The sequence below is a fragment of the Centroberyx gerrardi genome, chromosome 4 (genome assembly GCF_048128805.1).
Source record: "Centroberyx gerrardi isolate f3 chromosome 4, fCenGer3.hap1.cur.20231027, whole genome shotgun sequence".
Taxonomy (NCBI): domain Eukaryota; kingdom Metazoa; phylum Chordata; class Actinopteri; order Beryciformes; family Berycidae; genus Centroberyx; species Centroberyx gerrardi.
The window spans coordinates 17,964,205-17,981,480 of NC_136000.1; the positions used below are offsets into that span (position 1 = coordinate 17,964,205).

At 43.0% G+C, this 17,276-nt stretch overlaps 1 protein-coding gene across 1 annotated transcript in view; it reads right to left on the bottom strand.

Annotated features, from left to right (window-relative positions):
- shank3a (SH3 and multiple ankyrin repeat domains 3a) overlaps nt 1–17,276 on the bottom strand; it is a 150,114-nt gene that overhangs the window by 70,711 nt on the left and 62,127 nt on the right. The window contains exons 4-7 of the mRNA XM_071911495.2: nt 10,707–10,815; nt 10,019–10,170; nt 8,863–9,030; nt 5,798–5,914 (exon numbers count right to left, since the gene is read on the bottom strand). Coding sequence (XP_071767596.1) covers nt 5,798–5,914; nt 8,863–9,030; nt 10,019–10,170; nt 10,707–10,815 — 546 coding nt within the window. The remainder of the gene's footprint in view (nt 1–5,797; nt 5,915–8,862; nt 9,031–10,018; nt 10,171–10,706; nt 10,816–17,276) is intronic.

The window sequence follows — 17,276 nt, forward strand, 5'->3', positions numbered from 1 at the left end:
GAAAATAGCGAGGGGCGAAGAGAAGAGACAGGCCAGAGAAAACGACAGAAAGTGTCCAAAGTTTCGGATCCAGTGTTGCCAACTTGGCGACTTTGTCGCTAGTCTTAGCGACTTTTCAGACCCCACTGGCGACTTTATTTCTCAAAAGCGACTAGCGACAAATCTGCCGACTTTTTCTGACCATGGGAAGCAATGTTAATGTGTTGAATCCCAAAGCATTTGGCAATAAATTGGTTCGGCTGATGCTGGTTTTCTCTACTTGCTTGTCTAATCCAGAGAGGTCTGACGGTCACAGCGCTTCCCACACAGTGTAGCTCCCTCCCTCCGCTGAGAGCAGGGACTGTAGGATAGGGTCCACTTGTAATTGCTACCGGCGTACGCCGAAACTGGCCCGGGTGGGCGGAGTCAGCACTTAATATTAAAACGGGATGAGACGAAGGCTAGTAAAGAATGCACGTTAATTATGGCTATATGTAATGGCTAGTTAAGAACGTAAATCAATATGGTGGCTAGTTATGATGTCCCTAAGTTAGCTAAGTTTTGCTCAAGAAAATAACCACAGAAAATAAAATGCTGCAGTCAATTTGTGAAAGCCTGAGCTTCATTCATGTTATTATTATGATAGTCACACACACATACACACACACACACACACACACACACACACACACACACACCTACTCCCCTCACAGTGATGCATAAAATACCCCAGAAAGCAAAATATCAGGTGGTGTAAGTAGCAATTGGAGCCTAAAATGCACCAGTCCAATACAGCAGGTATATTCAGTTTAGTTTGATTGCAGTGAGTAGGGTCAGCAGGTGTAGGGCAACCCTTCAACATAGCAAATAAATGTACATTAGCCAGTCGTATGATATTTAGGCCTAGTAATAAATATCAATAATAATTATTATTTCACCACGTTTTCAGTAAATCACAGCGTCGTATGGACAGCTTCGTGCGGACAGCTTTTCTCTTTTGTATATTTACTATTGCTCTTTAATAAAGCAAAAGTATTTCTTATCCGATTACTCGATTAATCGATGGAATAATCGGTAGAATACTCGATTACTAAAATAATCGATAGCTGCAGCCCTAGTACGTACATATGTGTATGTATTCATGTGTGTGTGTGCTATTCTTCACCTGGGTAAAAAAAAACACGTTTATTTGCCAAAGCTTTGGGGAGAAATCTATGAAAGAAGAAGGAACGTGGGAGATCAGAAGAAAGGGATACGAGGGAATACAGCAGGGTGGAGAGAGGTATAAAAGGAATGTAGGAGAGAAGGGTGAGACATGTAACAGGGAAAAGAATAGAGAAAGACAGCGGGACACACTCAGGTGAATAATAATACCCGACACAACCTGTGCCTTGTTTATCCTTGTCTCTTCAGAGGACATCTTTTAAGAATTACTTGTATCACAGGCTATCCTGCAATTTCTTCTGCACACTAATGAGAAAACAAGACAGTCTTTATGAAAAGTGTTTCATAACTCACCTGATAACCATGGATTATATAGGGTGAGAGCTAAGAATTTCAACAAATGTTTGTGGTTACACACAAGCTGATAGCATGTTAAAATTGCGGAAATGAGGAGTTTCATTAACTGATATTCTTCTGGTGGGGAGGTGGGTATTGTTTGAGGATTTCAAGTTTGAGGAAATCAAGCTTCCCAAAACCAAGCTGTCTCTGTTCTTCTGGGAATGAAGAATCAGTGGTTAAATGTCACCTCAGTATCTGTTACCTGTAAGGTGTTTTGAAAATGAGTGGAAAAGAAAAGGAAAAATCCACTGTCTGTCAGTGTTGAATGTTTAGCATTAAGGAGTTTGGCTGTAGTTGCACACCTGAATGAGCACATCTATCCATTTACAGTGCACCAATGTTACAAGATGTGTGTGTGTGTGTGTGTGTGTGTGTGTGTGTGTGTGTGTGTGCGTGCTTGCGTGTGTATAGTGTGAACTGTAAGTGTGCATTGTGATTTTAAATGGGGAGATGAATGGAGGTTGGAGAACCTCCATTCAGAAGCAAGCTGGCTTCTTGCCATTTAATGACTGACTACACAAATATAAACAGATACACAAACACACACAGACACGCACACGTGCACACACACCCACACACACACACACACACTCATATACACATACACCAGGAGGCCAATTACAGTGTGGGACATCTGTCTTGCTCTCCCTCTCCAAGTCTTCCTATAGGAATTCATTAGGAAAACCATTCCAGTAGGGCTTACCCTGGTCTGCTAGAAGTCATTACATTAGTTGCATAGGAAAGGAATAGATAGTGAGCTAAGTCAAGTACTTTACAGTAATGACGCGGGTCAGTCATGTGTAAAGAGTGTGACAGATGGTTCCTCTCACAGCCGTAGTTATAAATTGGAGGATTCATTTCCTCATTAGGGTTGAATGAGCAAGTCCCACATCCTCCACAGAATGTAGAGCTCCATTTTACATTAGAGTATGGATTAGAATATGGCTGTCACAAACATCTGAACAAACATTTATTCAAATTTTTAGCTCTCACTCCATGCTTAAAAGCTAAAACACTTCACAGGGGCTGCCTTGTTTTCTCATTAGTGTACAAAAACAGCATGATACTGCAGCCTGTGATACAGGTATTTCTTTGAAAATGGCCTCCTAAAGACAAGGAGAATAGGTTGTGTATGTACTGTATAAAGTGAAGTCTGAAGTCTGCTTAAGTCTGTCTCCCTAAAACCAATGTGAGGGGGGAGAAATAAATAAACAAATATAATATGGGGTTGGCTGGAGTGCAGTCTAACATTAGGCCATATGGCACATGAACAGTGTAGTGGATCACCTCCTCCCCTAGTGCACCTAAATTGGCCGAGTAATTAGAAATTATGATATAGATTTTAATTAAAAAAGAAAATGGCTTTGTGACCTAATGGCTTCTGTCATGAAAATAAAACTTTTACTCTTTTACTCGGGCCCGACGGTCGGCACAGATTATGCTGTAGTGTGAATGGGCTAAAGCCTGCCGACACAAGTCTGGTCGGGCTAGTGTGGTATGGAGTGGGACAAGACTCAAATCTGGAATCTGAGAGTGACACTGGCAACAGCCAATGGGAGTTGAGTTCAAGGGAGAAACAGAAAAAAATGAACTGAAGAGAAGTCAGAACAACACCCGCTCACATAGATAGTTTATATCAGCAAGACGTCCAACTCTATATATCTTAATTTGAAGGAATAAATCTTATATATAAAGCAGTATAAAATGGCAGCATGCCTGGCGCAGTCCAGATAAGTATGCAATGAAGCAAAACAAATTAAGTGAAAGAAGTCTCATACAAAATTCCTCATCAATGTTATTCTTGTCACTTCTTGTAGTCTGACCAAGGCTTAACCAGTTCAGTGAGATGTGTTTTTATTCCTCCTCCCTTTAATTTCCCTTTAATCAATGGTGTCCCTACCTGCTGTTATCTACTGTGTCTTCTCTCGATCATTCTCCAGACCCCCCACTCCCCAAACACTCACACACACATACTGTACACACACACACACACACACACACACACACACACACACACACACCCCAGCCCTGCACCCCCACCCACTCTGTCCACCACTCTGTCTGCTGTGTGCCTACATTCACTGCTGTTGTTGACAATCCCCCATGCTGGAAGCCCAGCTAGCAAATGTTATTGGCCAGCCAAACCTGAGGAATGGGACTTTCACTCCATCGATCAAGCTTCTTCTACTGCCGATTATGTTATCTTCGCTTCCATTCTCTCTCTCCTTCCTTGACCCCCTCCGGCTGTTCCTTCTCTGACTCTCTCCCTCTCTCTCCTATGGATCTATTGATCTCTGCCACTGAACTAGCAGTTTCCTGGTCAATTCAACTCCCCCATTTCTTTCTGTCATTGTACATAATCATCCGGGCCAGGCCTGTGTCGAGCCTGCTGGAACCCCACTAAGAGACACTGTTTCTGGGATCGATCAGCTCAACGTGGCGCCCGGCCTCCACTGGCAGGATAATACTCCTCCACAACAGTGGGAGCACGCAAGAGGTGGGGCAGGGTCCGTGGGCAGAATGCAGACTAACAAGAAGTTATAGAAGTAACTGTAAATCCACTATTCCTCCGCTCTACCACTACCCAACACACACACACACACACACACACACACACACACACACACACACACTCCCCACCTCCTGCCCTTTCCCTCTGATGAGAAGTGGAACATGTAATGGCTTTGGTCACGTGTCTGTGTTACAAACAGCTTGTATTAAGTATTGATGCTGTGCTTCCCAGACCCTTGCTGATACACACACACACACACACACACACACACACACACACACACACACACACACACACACACAGTGCCTCTCCTGAGACTACAGTGTTCCAGTCCAGTGGAAGCAGGTCATTCCTCATGACTGGAATCAGCTGAGCAGGTCACAGTTAAAATCACAACACGCAAACACACACACACACCCACACACACACACACACACACTCACTTCTTACATTTCACTGAGAAATTGAGAGCGACAGAGAGAGAGAGAGAGAGAGAGATAAAGGACAGAAGAAAGGGGACCATACAGTAAAGTGCTCATTTAATGTTCATGAACTGAGCACTACTCTCTATTTCCCAATGCAGCAGTAGACAAGGATCCTCCAGTCTCTTCCAGCAGCCCAACCACACAGGACAAAATGGCACATGGTAGCAAGTAGCAAGTAGATGCTGATTTTTGTGGAAATCTTACAAAACAAGGCATGCTCAGCAAAATGATTGGGGCAAGATCCTCATTGTGAACTGATGAATAATTCCTAGCATCAGGTTAGAGAGCAACTGTCACTCCAAGACAGAGAAACAAACCTGATCACTGAGCCTCATGAGGACAGGTACTGTACATCCTTTTCCTGCTCCTGTACAACTGCACACAGTCACAATAAGCCCCAAGGGTCTGTGAGGCATCAATCCAATTATGTACTGTATATTACAACAAACAAACAAATAAAAAAACAAAACTGGTATTTGGTTTCATCCAAAGCACCTTACAATAAAGCAAGCGGATAAATTTACAGTGAGAGCGACCCACATGGGAGTCAAATCTCTGACCTTTGCCCATTTTGCTGCCATGCGCCCACTTGGACCAGCTCTCTGTTACATCTCCCCTTTCAATCCATTCTCACAAGAGGCTCCTAATGCAGTGGACATAATGACCAGGAAAGGGATACCCCCGCTTCAGACTGCCACTCTTCATCATCATCACTAATGTGCATGTGCACATGTGATCTATGATCAGAGCCTAGTTTACTGTGCACTGTATCTAGTGGTGTACTGTATGAGTGGTGTACTGTAAGAGATTTGTTCCAACACCATGGCAGCATAACTACATCTGTGGATTTATGTATCAATCGAGTGACAAGCTGTTTTGAAGTGGCTTGTCTAATGACATTACTCTTAGCTCTAATTTTCAGAATGTATCCTCTCATGCATGCATACACACACACCCACACACACACACACAGAGGGTGGTGTAGAGAGTAACAAATCGGAAGGCCCAGGTTCAGGCCCCCATGACAGTCCTTAAGCAAGACACTGAATCCATACCAGCTCCAGGAGCGCTGCTGTCTCTGACCCACAACCCTCTGAGGGGGCAAACGAAAAGACAAAAGCTTACATGCATGCGTGCAAACTGACACAACACGCACGGACACACAAACACACACACACGCGCACACACACACACACACACACACACACACACATACACATAAATCATAATGCCATCCATCTTTCTTCATCATTGGTACCTGGTTGTAGAGAGCACACACGTGCAGGGCGGTGTTTCCAGATGCATTCTGGGCGCTCATGTCAGCTCCGTAGAACAGCAGGTGCTCCAGGTGCTGCACGTGGCCGTGGCGACATGCCTGAGGGAGCAGATTTAAAGAAGGGTGTGTTCACACTATTCCACTTTTTTCAAACTGCCACTGTAGAGACAAGGGGGAACCTTGTCTTTACAGTAAAAAACACACAAAGAACATTTTAGAACAATGTGCTTGAGTTGAGCTTTTTTTAATTCACTTTTGTTGTACTGGAGAGAGAGAGAACAGGAGATGTGACAATGGTCGCAGGCTGGATTTGAACCAGGGATGTCATGGGTTCATGGTAAGCACCTTAGCCAACTGAACCACCAGGACGCCCTTCTGACTGCGTTTTTTGTGAGCCAACCAATCACAGTTAAGAGGTGGAAATTCATGCAATGCACATAACTGACTGCAGTCCTCTCCTCTGGCTCCATCGCCAAAGCCAGTGCAAGCAGTCTTCTCTTGCCATGGTCAGACAATATACACAAAAACTGAAGCCAGTGGTAAATGTAACATGCCTGCATGTATCTATTTTTATTTACACAACCTATTTCTATTTTACAATGTAAAGAAATGCCACTCGACATCACCGGCTGAACAGACATTATGGAAACAAAGTGGACATCATGCAACCGCCATTTTCATTTAATTGGCACAAAATGTGGTTGAGGAAACGTTTTTTTTTTACATAAAAGCGAAATCAAGTGAAAATGCCCTTAGGCAGCCCAAAAAAGTTTTTCTACAGACCACCTAAATATTACAAAAAGTTTAATCTTTTCCTTTTGTTTTTCCTTGGGCTACTGAATGTGGTCTGTTGTTTTTTCCTTGCATAGAAATCCCTTTACTGGTGTTGTTAACAGTCTCTAAAAGCAAGGGAAAACCTTGTTTACATCACATACCTGAGGCTAAATGTAAATCTATGAGTTAAAGTTTTTTGGCAAGAGAGATGCCTTTTCTCAGCTCCTTTGTTTCACACAACTGGGTGCAATAAACTATTCATCTAATCTCTATCCATCTCCTCTCCAGTTCTCCCTCCCTCTCCCCTAGTTTTTGTCCTGTGTCATTGACAAACAAGCACACCAGCTCCCCCTAGTAATTGTTCTCTCTCTCCATTGTTCTCTCTCGCTAAGAGTGTGTGACAGCAGTGAGACGGAGCACAAATGATGTTGGGATTGTTGTCTGTTATCAGACCTTCCACAGTGTATCCTATTGTACACAATATGTACCACTAGAATACTAATGCTGGAGAGGGCACAGAGAAAAGGAAGGGGAGAGAGAGGTGGAGAGGGAGTGAGAAAGGACATGGAGAGGAAGTGTGTAGGACGAAAGGACTATTGGCTTTACTATTCACTATCTAGGATTCATGAACACTCAACAGAATCATGACCCAATTCAAAACTCATGTCGCAGCTATGCCAGTGCCTTGGGCTAACACTCCATCCCTCTTTAAATCCCTACAATGTTGGCACATTGGGGAGGGAACACAGGTCAAAATGACGCCCACTCAAAGACTTCTCTTTCCTACTATATGTCTTAATTTCTCCCTCTGGTAGCGCCTCAAGACTTTTCTGGTGTGGAGAAGCATGGAGGACAGAAGCGGTGTGTGATGGAGACAGCACCACTCTGCTCAGAGACAAGACACCGCAAACCAACCATTGACTTTCCACTGCAGAGGTTTGAGTCAACTTTCCTCTAAGCGAGTAAAAAGTTAATTCAACTGGCATGAGATCAGGACTCCAGAACACAATAGTTACAACAGTTCACCCATAAATGACAACTGGTTTAAATTGCACGTTATTTTTTCTTCTTTCTGTTCCCTTTCATTGACGTTAGGCTGAAAAACAGTTCAGCTGGGCCACAGGACTTACCAGCACGGTCTGTACATTTTCAATTTTGCCACATAATTATGTTATTTTAACCTAGAGTAAGTAATGACAATAATAAGACCTTCTTATGAACAAGACCAGACCGGTAACCATGGAGGAGAGGAGAGCAGAAAAAGAGATAAAGGGGAGAGTTGGTGGGAACATGCAAGTAATGAAACAGCGGTGCAGAAGACAGGCAAATATTGACTGACATGGTGCCTCATTCTGCATTATTGTTGGCTGAGTTGACTTTCTCCTGCCATTCAAATGAGTTATTATATTTACAGTGGCAACAGATCAAATAGGAATGGAACAGTGTCCACTCCTAAGACAAGTAAGGATTAAGTGGCTTGGAGCTAAATGTTTAACAAGCAACATGTCAGATTTGTAAAAAGTGTTATTCAACATTAGTTCAGTCCACCTAGTCTCATTCATAGCTAAATGTCATCAGTCACTATCTTGTCCTTGCTCCTTCACATTCATTGTCAGCAACAGAAGTGATGACTCCCACAGCTGTCTCTTTGGTTCCATTTACAAGTCCTTCAGACAGATACACACACATAGACGTCCAGCCTCTCTCTCGTCACCACTCAGACATAACCTAAAAAGCCCTGACACAAACAAAAACAGCATGTAGACACTAGCCTCCATTACATTTACGGAGCAGGGAATGCCTTGGGGGCCTTATGCGTATGAAATGCGCACAATATGCTGCGTTTGCTTTCCTTAAGTCAGGAACCTATTTCTGCGCTAAACACGGATAGGCACCACTACTTGGGCCCTCAGGCCATTGGCTTAGATACAGCTGCAGCAACAGCAGCACATGAGTACGTGTCTGGGTGGCAATGAACTCTGTAGTCCCATTAACTCTTCACTTCTACGGGCCTCTACGTCATACACTACAGAAACACATATGGGTAATGACATTTTTGGGCTTCTCAGACATGTCTGAGTAAATGTGCATGCACAGTGCGTGTGTGTGTGTGTGTGTGTGTGTGTGCAATGCACAATGGCTTATTGCATCAGATCAATTCAACCCTGTAAACCATACCAGACCGCTTACTGTGCACCTGCACCAGCATTCGTGTTCTGCACATCAGCCGCTGGTCTTTGTTATGTGTGTGTGTGTGTGTGAACGTGCATTACCTGGTGTATCTCCTGCCAGCCATTCTCGTCCACACAGCCGACCTGTGCATGATCGTGCAGCAGCAGCTCACAGCAGTAGGGGTCTCCTCCTACCATGGAGCTGTGGTAGAGAGGAGTCAACCCCCGACTGTCTTTGTAGTCAGGTGATGCACCCAAGTCCAACAGCGTCTGGCGGGAGGGGAAGGGGGTTGGGGGGGGGGCAGTGTTAAAAGGACTTTATACAGTAGCAGCCCTCATGGCAGTCCCCAGTCTATTATGAATCCTGAATCTATTGTGCATTGGCATACGATGGATACAGACGCCAACGCACAGCACTAAATTATACAGTTGTCAATCACACTAGGAAGGACGATTGCCTCCTCTTGAGGTCAGCCTACTTTTGAACCCAGGAGTTTTGTGTCTGTCAGAGTGTTAGAGATGCCCATGCTGACAACCAAGTCAATTCAAGATGGGTACAGAGTTTTTGTTCCAAAATTCAGAAGCACTAAGGGCTAGAAAGTGAGTTTTGAAAGTCAGAAATCTCAGCACCTGGTAAAGTAATTACTGAGTCATTGGTATTGACCAACAATCCAGTGAAACCCCTGCAGACATATTATGGGTCATTTTGTGCTATGGGGTGGTAAAAATCATGCTTATTGTGCCTTTAAAAAAACAGGTAAAAACTACTTGAAAATACACTAATAGAGAAGTTACTTAGAAATAAGCTAGAGAATGGTCTTTCCTCTATGCTGTACCAGGGGCTACAATGGCTTACGTACGTTACATGCCACAGTGACATTGAACATTCGAGTAATGACAATGACCAAGTGGAAATAACCCATTCAGAATTCAACAGCTCCGGGAAACAATTAGATGACTCATATGAAACCCTTTCATTTAGGTTACAAGCCTCCTCAAACCAGATACACCCAAGGCCATTCACCGAATATGCCAGCCCATTCAGAGAGGGCATATTAAGCCTCAATCATTTAGAAATGGCTCAAGCACCCTCTGCTCTGTAGGAACACCAACGGTTTTCAACAAAGCTAGACGGAAAAGCAAAGTTCGCGGGCAGACGAATGGTGTAGCCAGAGCAATAAAAGGGTTGAGTCAGCTTCCGGCTTATGATAGTGTGTGTGTGTGTGTGTTTGTGTGTGTGTGTGTCTGCTACACTCACTATGAGCGCTGTGTGGTTCTTGGTGCGCACAGCCTTGTGTAGGGCAGTGATGCCATCTTTTGTTCTGAAGTCCAGATGCGCCCCTCCGCACTTCAGCACCTTGATGAGCTCTGCACAGCCCTCCAGCTGAGACGCCAGCGTTAGAGGACATTCTGTAAGATCCAGGCAAAAACCAGCAACATTCAAGGTATTTTCCAGTGACAATATTGTCCAACTCTGCTTGGAGGGAAAGAAACATCCAACAATGTGTTATATTTCACCGAACCTGCCAATGTTTGATGACAAAACTGTGCATTGTAGTTGTGAAAACTGTGGGTTTACATTTACAGTGACTCGCTGCCTTGGCTGTAATGTTTGTCCAGTCTGTTTGAGTGGTTGCTTCCTGTCGGTGTTAAACCTTTTCTCATCTTCCCCTAGCTTGACAGCCCCTCTGTCAGACTACAGGTCACCCAACAGGGGGCCCTCCACAAATGGCTGGACAAGCATTTGCATAAACATGAGGAGATTAGCAAAGAGAGTAATCCAGCTTTACCCGGCATGCAGCAGGCTTATTGCAGAAAATCCATACATGGTTATTTTGTAGTGAAGGAAGACAGACAGAGAGAGAGAGAGAGAGAGAGAGAGAGAGAGACAGAGAGAGACTAAGGTGGGGTAGAGATAGGATAAGACTTAGTGTAAACCTCCTCACCTCCTGTGTCTGGATCGTGGAAGTTGGGGTCCAGGCCTTTTTCCAGGAACTTTGACACCTTTTCAATGTTCCTCTGCTGAACATATTCCATAAACTTCTTCAGGTTCGCCTGATGGAGGGAGACAAGGAGAGCAAAGGGGAGAGGGGGAAGCAGAGGAAGAGACAGCTGTGATTGGGTGATGTAAGACCCGTGTGGATGGGGATGTTTAATAATGCAGTTAAGAGATGAAAGCTGAAGTGCACAGCTCTCTGTCTGTGTGTGAAGGTTTTTTTTTCTGTTCTATCATGCCAAGGGAATGGGCCATGTGCAGCAAATATATAAGCTATTATTGGGCGAACAAAAGCACTCAGGGAAAAAGCTGTACAGTAACACTGAAATGAAGACATTTCCTTTGGAGACTAGTGCCAATAAAATGAGATCCTGAAGCCATTGTGGATTTTTGAGTTCAAAATGAAAAGACAGTACTATTATACATCGCCCGAGGACAACATACACATACAGCATAGGGTCTAAAATCAATGGTTGAGAACATATTCATAAAGCAAGCCGCACACATGCACAAACACATATGCACAAGACCCACCCTCCCCACACACACACACACACACACACACAAGCTCACTTAATTCATTTCCTCAGTGACTTATGATTGCAAACATTCATCATCTCTGCTGATGGGTATAAGCCTGTTGAGTATAGAGTGGAAAATGGATCTGTGAGCAAGGTACCAATGCTAATATTTCATAACAGATAATTCTATAGGCTGCAGCTACAGTGGGATATATCAAAGAAACGATCTATCTTGTATTATCTGAGACATACTGTAGCACTGTAGCCCATAGTGTATCTGCGAAGTACCTACTTACTGATGAAAGTAGGTATGAAAGGGAATTAGCACAACTGATAGACTATACTGTAGGTTAATACTGAACATATAAAATATCAATAAATCCTGATTGATAGATCTCTTGAGGATGTAATAAGGTGATATTGTCAGATGATGGAGCGGTATCCCAGATGAGCTTCACAGGAGAGCTTTCACTGCTATTGAATTCTCTCAAGGTTTCTCAGCCTCAGCCGTTACATAACATCCACACGTGCTGAAGCCTACAGACGCACGCAGACATACACACACACGCACACACGTTTCATTTCACACTACTACATTATTACTTTGCACATGGTAATCCAAATAACAAACTTGTCCACACACACAAGCATGCACACACGCGTGCCAGAATGTGAGCAGAATGCAGCGGGCGTTTTGACACTCACCATGTGCGGCGTCAGGTATATCCCTCGTTACGAAAAGTCACACTTTATACCTCATCAAGTTCACATCTCACCCTCCCCCCCCCCACCCTTTTTGTAATCACACAGAGTCACGTCCAGCCCTCGCGCCTCTGCCAGCCTCCCTCTTCTTCACACACACCACACCGACGTGCCGCGAGAAGCTGCCGACCGCTACTCTCACCATCTCCAAGTCAAACTGAGTGAGAGAAATTCACTTTGGCGTTTTCCTTTTTTTCAGATGCTCTGCGAGGCAGTTGTTATGGTGATGGGATACAAAGACAGCTCCGGCAGCCAATGTACACATGAGTGGGAAGAGCATTGAGGTTGTGTGTGTGTGTGTGTGTGTGTGTGTGTGTGTGTGTGTGTGTGTGTGTGTGTGTGTGTGTATGTGTGTGTGTGTGCACTGTAAAATACCTTGCTAGAGTATAATGCCCTTGAAGAGGCTGGGGGATGGTTTGCTAGTGATCAGCTGGAATTTGATGTGTGCTATATTGCCTGTTGAACATAAGGCTGATGAAAAGGCTTTGTAATGGTAAATCTGCTTTGGGTAAAGTTCTTAATGAATTCTCTCTCTCTTTTTTGTTTCTTGCTCTCTCTCTCTCTCTCTCTGAGACACTCACATATGCAAAGACACAGCATTTTCTTCTTTCTAAGTGATGACATACAGACAACTGATTAAACATTGTGAAAGCATTTAAAAAATATATTTCCTTTTTGTGTCAGATTTGAAAGCCCTGCCCTGTGCAGCCTGGTGGAATGACTAAATACATAATTGTCATGCTGGTTGTTATTTTTACAAGACCAATAATTTACCACTGGGTTCACTACATGCTGGAAAATTATATTTAAGCCATATCTACTGGTGTCACTGAAATAACTGCAAAGACGAGAGAACTGTGTAAGGACTACAATCAAAATAAGTGTTTGACTTTAATTTAATTTTTTAAGAACTTGGGGTTTGTTTATGCAACATGTTTTTTTTTTTTGTTTCTAGACCCGCCTCCATCAATATCTATTTATCTGCAAATGTTAAGTGATGGCCAAAAATTAAGCAATATTGTTATGCCAATCTAAGTTTTAATAAAAAAGGTATGAAAAAGGTAAGAAGGTTTTAAGTCTTCTTTTTTCAAGCTGAAAAATATTTCCAAAATTACCCATTTTTTATCCTTTGGCAATATGAAAAAGTTATCCATACTCTAATCTCTGCCATCTCTTTTATCTTTCCTCCTTTAGACTGCTGCAATTCTATTTCTTCCTGCCTTAGTCAAAACTCCCTCTCATGTCTCCAGCCTGAACAAAATGTTGCAGAAAGGCTTTCAACTGGTACAAAAAGATGAGACTGCATCAACTCAATTTTACCATCTGTGCAATGGTTACCTATCAGTTTCAGTAGCAATTTCTAAACACTAGATAGGTCTACTCTTCAGTTTGTGTTGCCTGACCACTTCATCAGAAAAACTCACTGAACGTATCACATCAAAAGTAACCAATTTACATTTAGATAAAACTTTTAAGTAGTGACAATATTTTTCGGACTGATTTGATTGCTATCAGTTTGTTTCCATCGGCTGCATTTACCTTTGCAGATTTCATACTCGGTCCACTCTAGCAATTTTACTCTGAGTGGAAGCTGCCTCCTCTTTTTAAGCAATCAAAAGCACCAAATCTGTACAGAAAATTCTGTCAGAAGAGATAATTTCAGAACCGAATGCAAGATTTTACTTTTGACTTTTAAGTCATGGATGGGCACAGCCAGGGGCTACATAACAGACATGTTAATCCCTTATGAGCCAAAGAGCAGCCTGAGATTGCCGGGCCTTTGTGGCGGTGCCAAAGTCTAAACAGAATACTAAAGGTGAGAGGGGCTTCGCCATCAGGGCCTTTGGAACGACCCGTCTGAGGAGATAAAGGGAGCAAATCAGTATCATCTTTAGGACCACTTCTTAAAACTGACTTTTACAGATATGCCCTATTGTACTGTTTTAAATGATTGATTTCTACCTTTTATTATATATATTTTTGATCTTCATTTAGCCTTAATTGTTTTGGATTCTGCCTGTAAGGGCATTGTCAACAATAACAACAATAACAAATGCTATAAAAATAAAGTCACTGGTATCATCGCTATGCTATTTCCTCCAATGTCTTTGCTGAACATTTGATTGCTTTTAATGTAATGTTTTTGTGCTCTGATATGTTTGAAATGTTGAATATACACAAGCATGCATGCACACGCTCCAGGGTGAGAAATGAACAGGTACTAACCCTAACCCTAAAAAATGGGGCAAAAAATGCCTCCATTAGGAATACCATTTTATCCATTTCAACCTGTTCACATTAGATCTGTTCAGTTGCCAAATATTCACATATGAATGTGACTACTGTCCCCTATGAGCCACCGTAGGTGATTTGTGGGAGCCTATGACTGTGGGATTCTTTCCAGTGCTTCCTGGGTAAGAAAATTGAGAATTTTTGATCAGAAAACAACTGAGTGCGCAGCCTGAAGCAGTAGAAATTGTTGGCACCACGCAGCCAGCAGTAGGTGAAAATACTGACCCCACACAAACCACTGTGTCGACAAAAAATAAAACAACCAATATTGTAAAAAACTCAATTGAAGGGTGGAAGAGGGAGTGGTTGGTGAGAGAGAGAGGGGAAAATAGCACCATCATCTTCTGAAAGGCCTGAGTTTCCAGCAGTGGGAAAGAAGTCTGGGACCTGTGGTACATATTATGATTTAAAATAATAAAAATCTTAGTGGTACCAATTGAGTGTTTATTTGCCAATATGCAATACAAATGTATTATTTATAGTTAAATAAAAAATGTCCCATAAAAAGACCAAAATGGCTGTAAAAATCAGATCAAAGAGGCTAAATTAATTAATATCTCAACCTGACAACTAGGGATGCACCGATCCGATACTGATATCGGATATCGGTCCGATACTGACTCAAATAGCTGGATCGGGTATCGGTGACAATGGGGCCGATCTATTCAATTCAATTCTATGTTTATGTCTACGTGCGCATACTACGTCATGCGTCAGCAGCGCGCCGGTAGACTCGGCCATTTGCCTTCGGTCCGTCCGGTGGCTCCTCCGGTCCAGCAGCTCCGGAGGATCCCGCCTGCCGCGCGCAGCGTCTCCCGCACTGAATTCTCGCTCGTGGGGCGCGAGCCTCCCGCAGCTAGCATCCAGGCTAACAAGCTAACCTGGCGCCCAACCCTCATAACAGAGCCGGGGTCGGGGTGAGCTGACCGGGGGTCGGGGTGAGCTGACCGGGGGTCGGTGCTGATGCTCGGTAGTTAAAAACACACCTGCATGAATACTTTGTCTCGGTTATATGTTTAAACTCTCCCGGGTCTCCGCGCGGCCGAGCAGGCTGCCATTTAACCTGCGAGGTAAAGTAGTTTTCCACCAATTATACAATCGGCGCGTCCAGCCAGACTCCATTCATAAATCCAAGGTTTACGGGGACTCGGCTGTAGGTCAACGTTGTTTCCTGCCACAACACGATTTAAAGTGTTTTCCGTGTTCGTCAGGTACTGCTGCTCCATTCGGCCGACACATAGTCAGACTAACATACCTTGATTTTTTTTCTGAGGGCTGTTTCATAAAGCAAGATTACCAGTTAAGCCAGAGTTATTTCAGTAATTTAGGTTTATTCTGCATATTTTGAATGTTTTGTTTTTACCAAGTTACTTGTTTATACTACTTGTGTGAATTGTGATTTAATTTGTCAAGTTTGTTTGCACTAGTTTGTGACTTAATTGTGATTTAATGTTTACATTTTGTTCTCATTTGATGCAGTTGTATTGTTTTATACTGGAATTTTAATTCCTTTGTTGCTGCATTTAAAATGTTTACACTTGAATTGTAATTCCTGTTAATTTTGAAGATGTTTTACCAAGTTGCTGGAGCACGATTATTTATTATTTTAATAATAAATAACAATTGAGTACATTTATATCTATGTATTTATTTGTTACATTTTGTTTTACAAAGTTAGGAAAGCAATGTTAAAGTCAAGCCTGATGTTGCCTTACACATAAAAGAATGATCCCAGTCTCTTCCACACAGTGAGGCATAGCCTACAGTTTATTAATTAAACACTGGTATCGGATCGGTACTCGGTATCGGCCGATACCCAAAGCCCAGTTATCGGTATCGGTATATGGACTGAAAAAGTCGGATCGGTGCATCCCTACTGACAACCCAACCCAACGTGACCCGCGCGCAGACACACACACGCATATATACAAACACACTATAATTAGCAGGAAGATGACTCAAGCACAAGTTAAATCATTGTGCCCTGTATACTTCAGTGCATATCATCAGCATGTCATCAGCATAGATAATACACTACATTGGTTTTACTGTGTTAACAGACTGTGACAGACATGATATATATTGGCTTTGCAAGGTGTACAAAGCAACCAAAAAAGTTGTATGCATGTACGCTATGTCTAGACATTTTCACAGGGTTTTTTCTTTTAATTATTTTTTATAGTTTTTAATTTATTGCGGTCTGTCCTGGTTAGCTGCTGAGCTGAGGTAAACACCATGAATTAATTGGTAAAATACACACAGACACACAAACACACACAACAATATGCTGGTCATCCCAATATCACTACTGGGATCTGCATCATGGCAACCAGTGGCCGTCTCCATGGAAATGACCATGGAGGAATGGCAAGCCCAACAGTGAGGCAGAATGAAACTGAAGTGACAGATATGGGACAGTCCTCTCCTCGACTGGGCTAGAGTGCACACTGCACTGCTTGCCACACACACACACACACACATGCATTGTCTGCATACACGTGCATGTATGCAGACAAACAGGCCCAGAGACACACAAGTAGGCTTATACACACATACAGACATGACCACACACATAGTATGGGGGAATAGAAAGGTATGGGCTAGCTATGCATATACCACCAAGTCACTATAGTTAGGCACTGTGTTTTATCTGGACTCAGTCTAGATAAAAGAAAAAAATCAAGGAATCTAGGGTCTTCAAAGAAGCTACAGATCAAATTGATCACAGAGACACAAAAAGCCCCTCAGTCACAAATCCTAGCTTACAGTGTGGCTGTACAGCACCACGGATGAAGCAGTGGACAACTCTCATTTCTCTTCAGCAGGAAAGATGTGCTCTCTGTCATTTAGTACTAGTTGCCACCAGTGAAGCAGCGGACAGCTCCCATCTCTCTTCAATAGCCATTCAGTACTGATTACCAACACAGGAGGGAACTCTCAGGCAG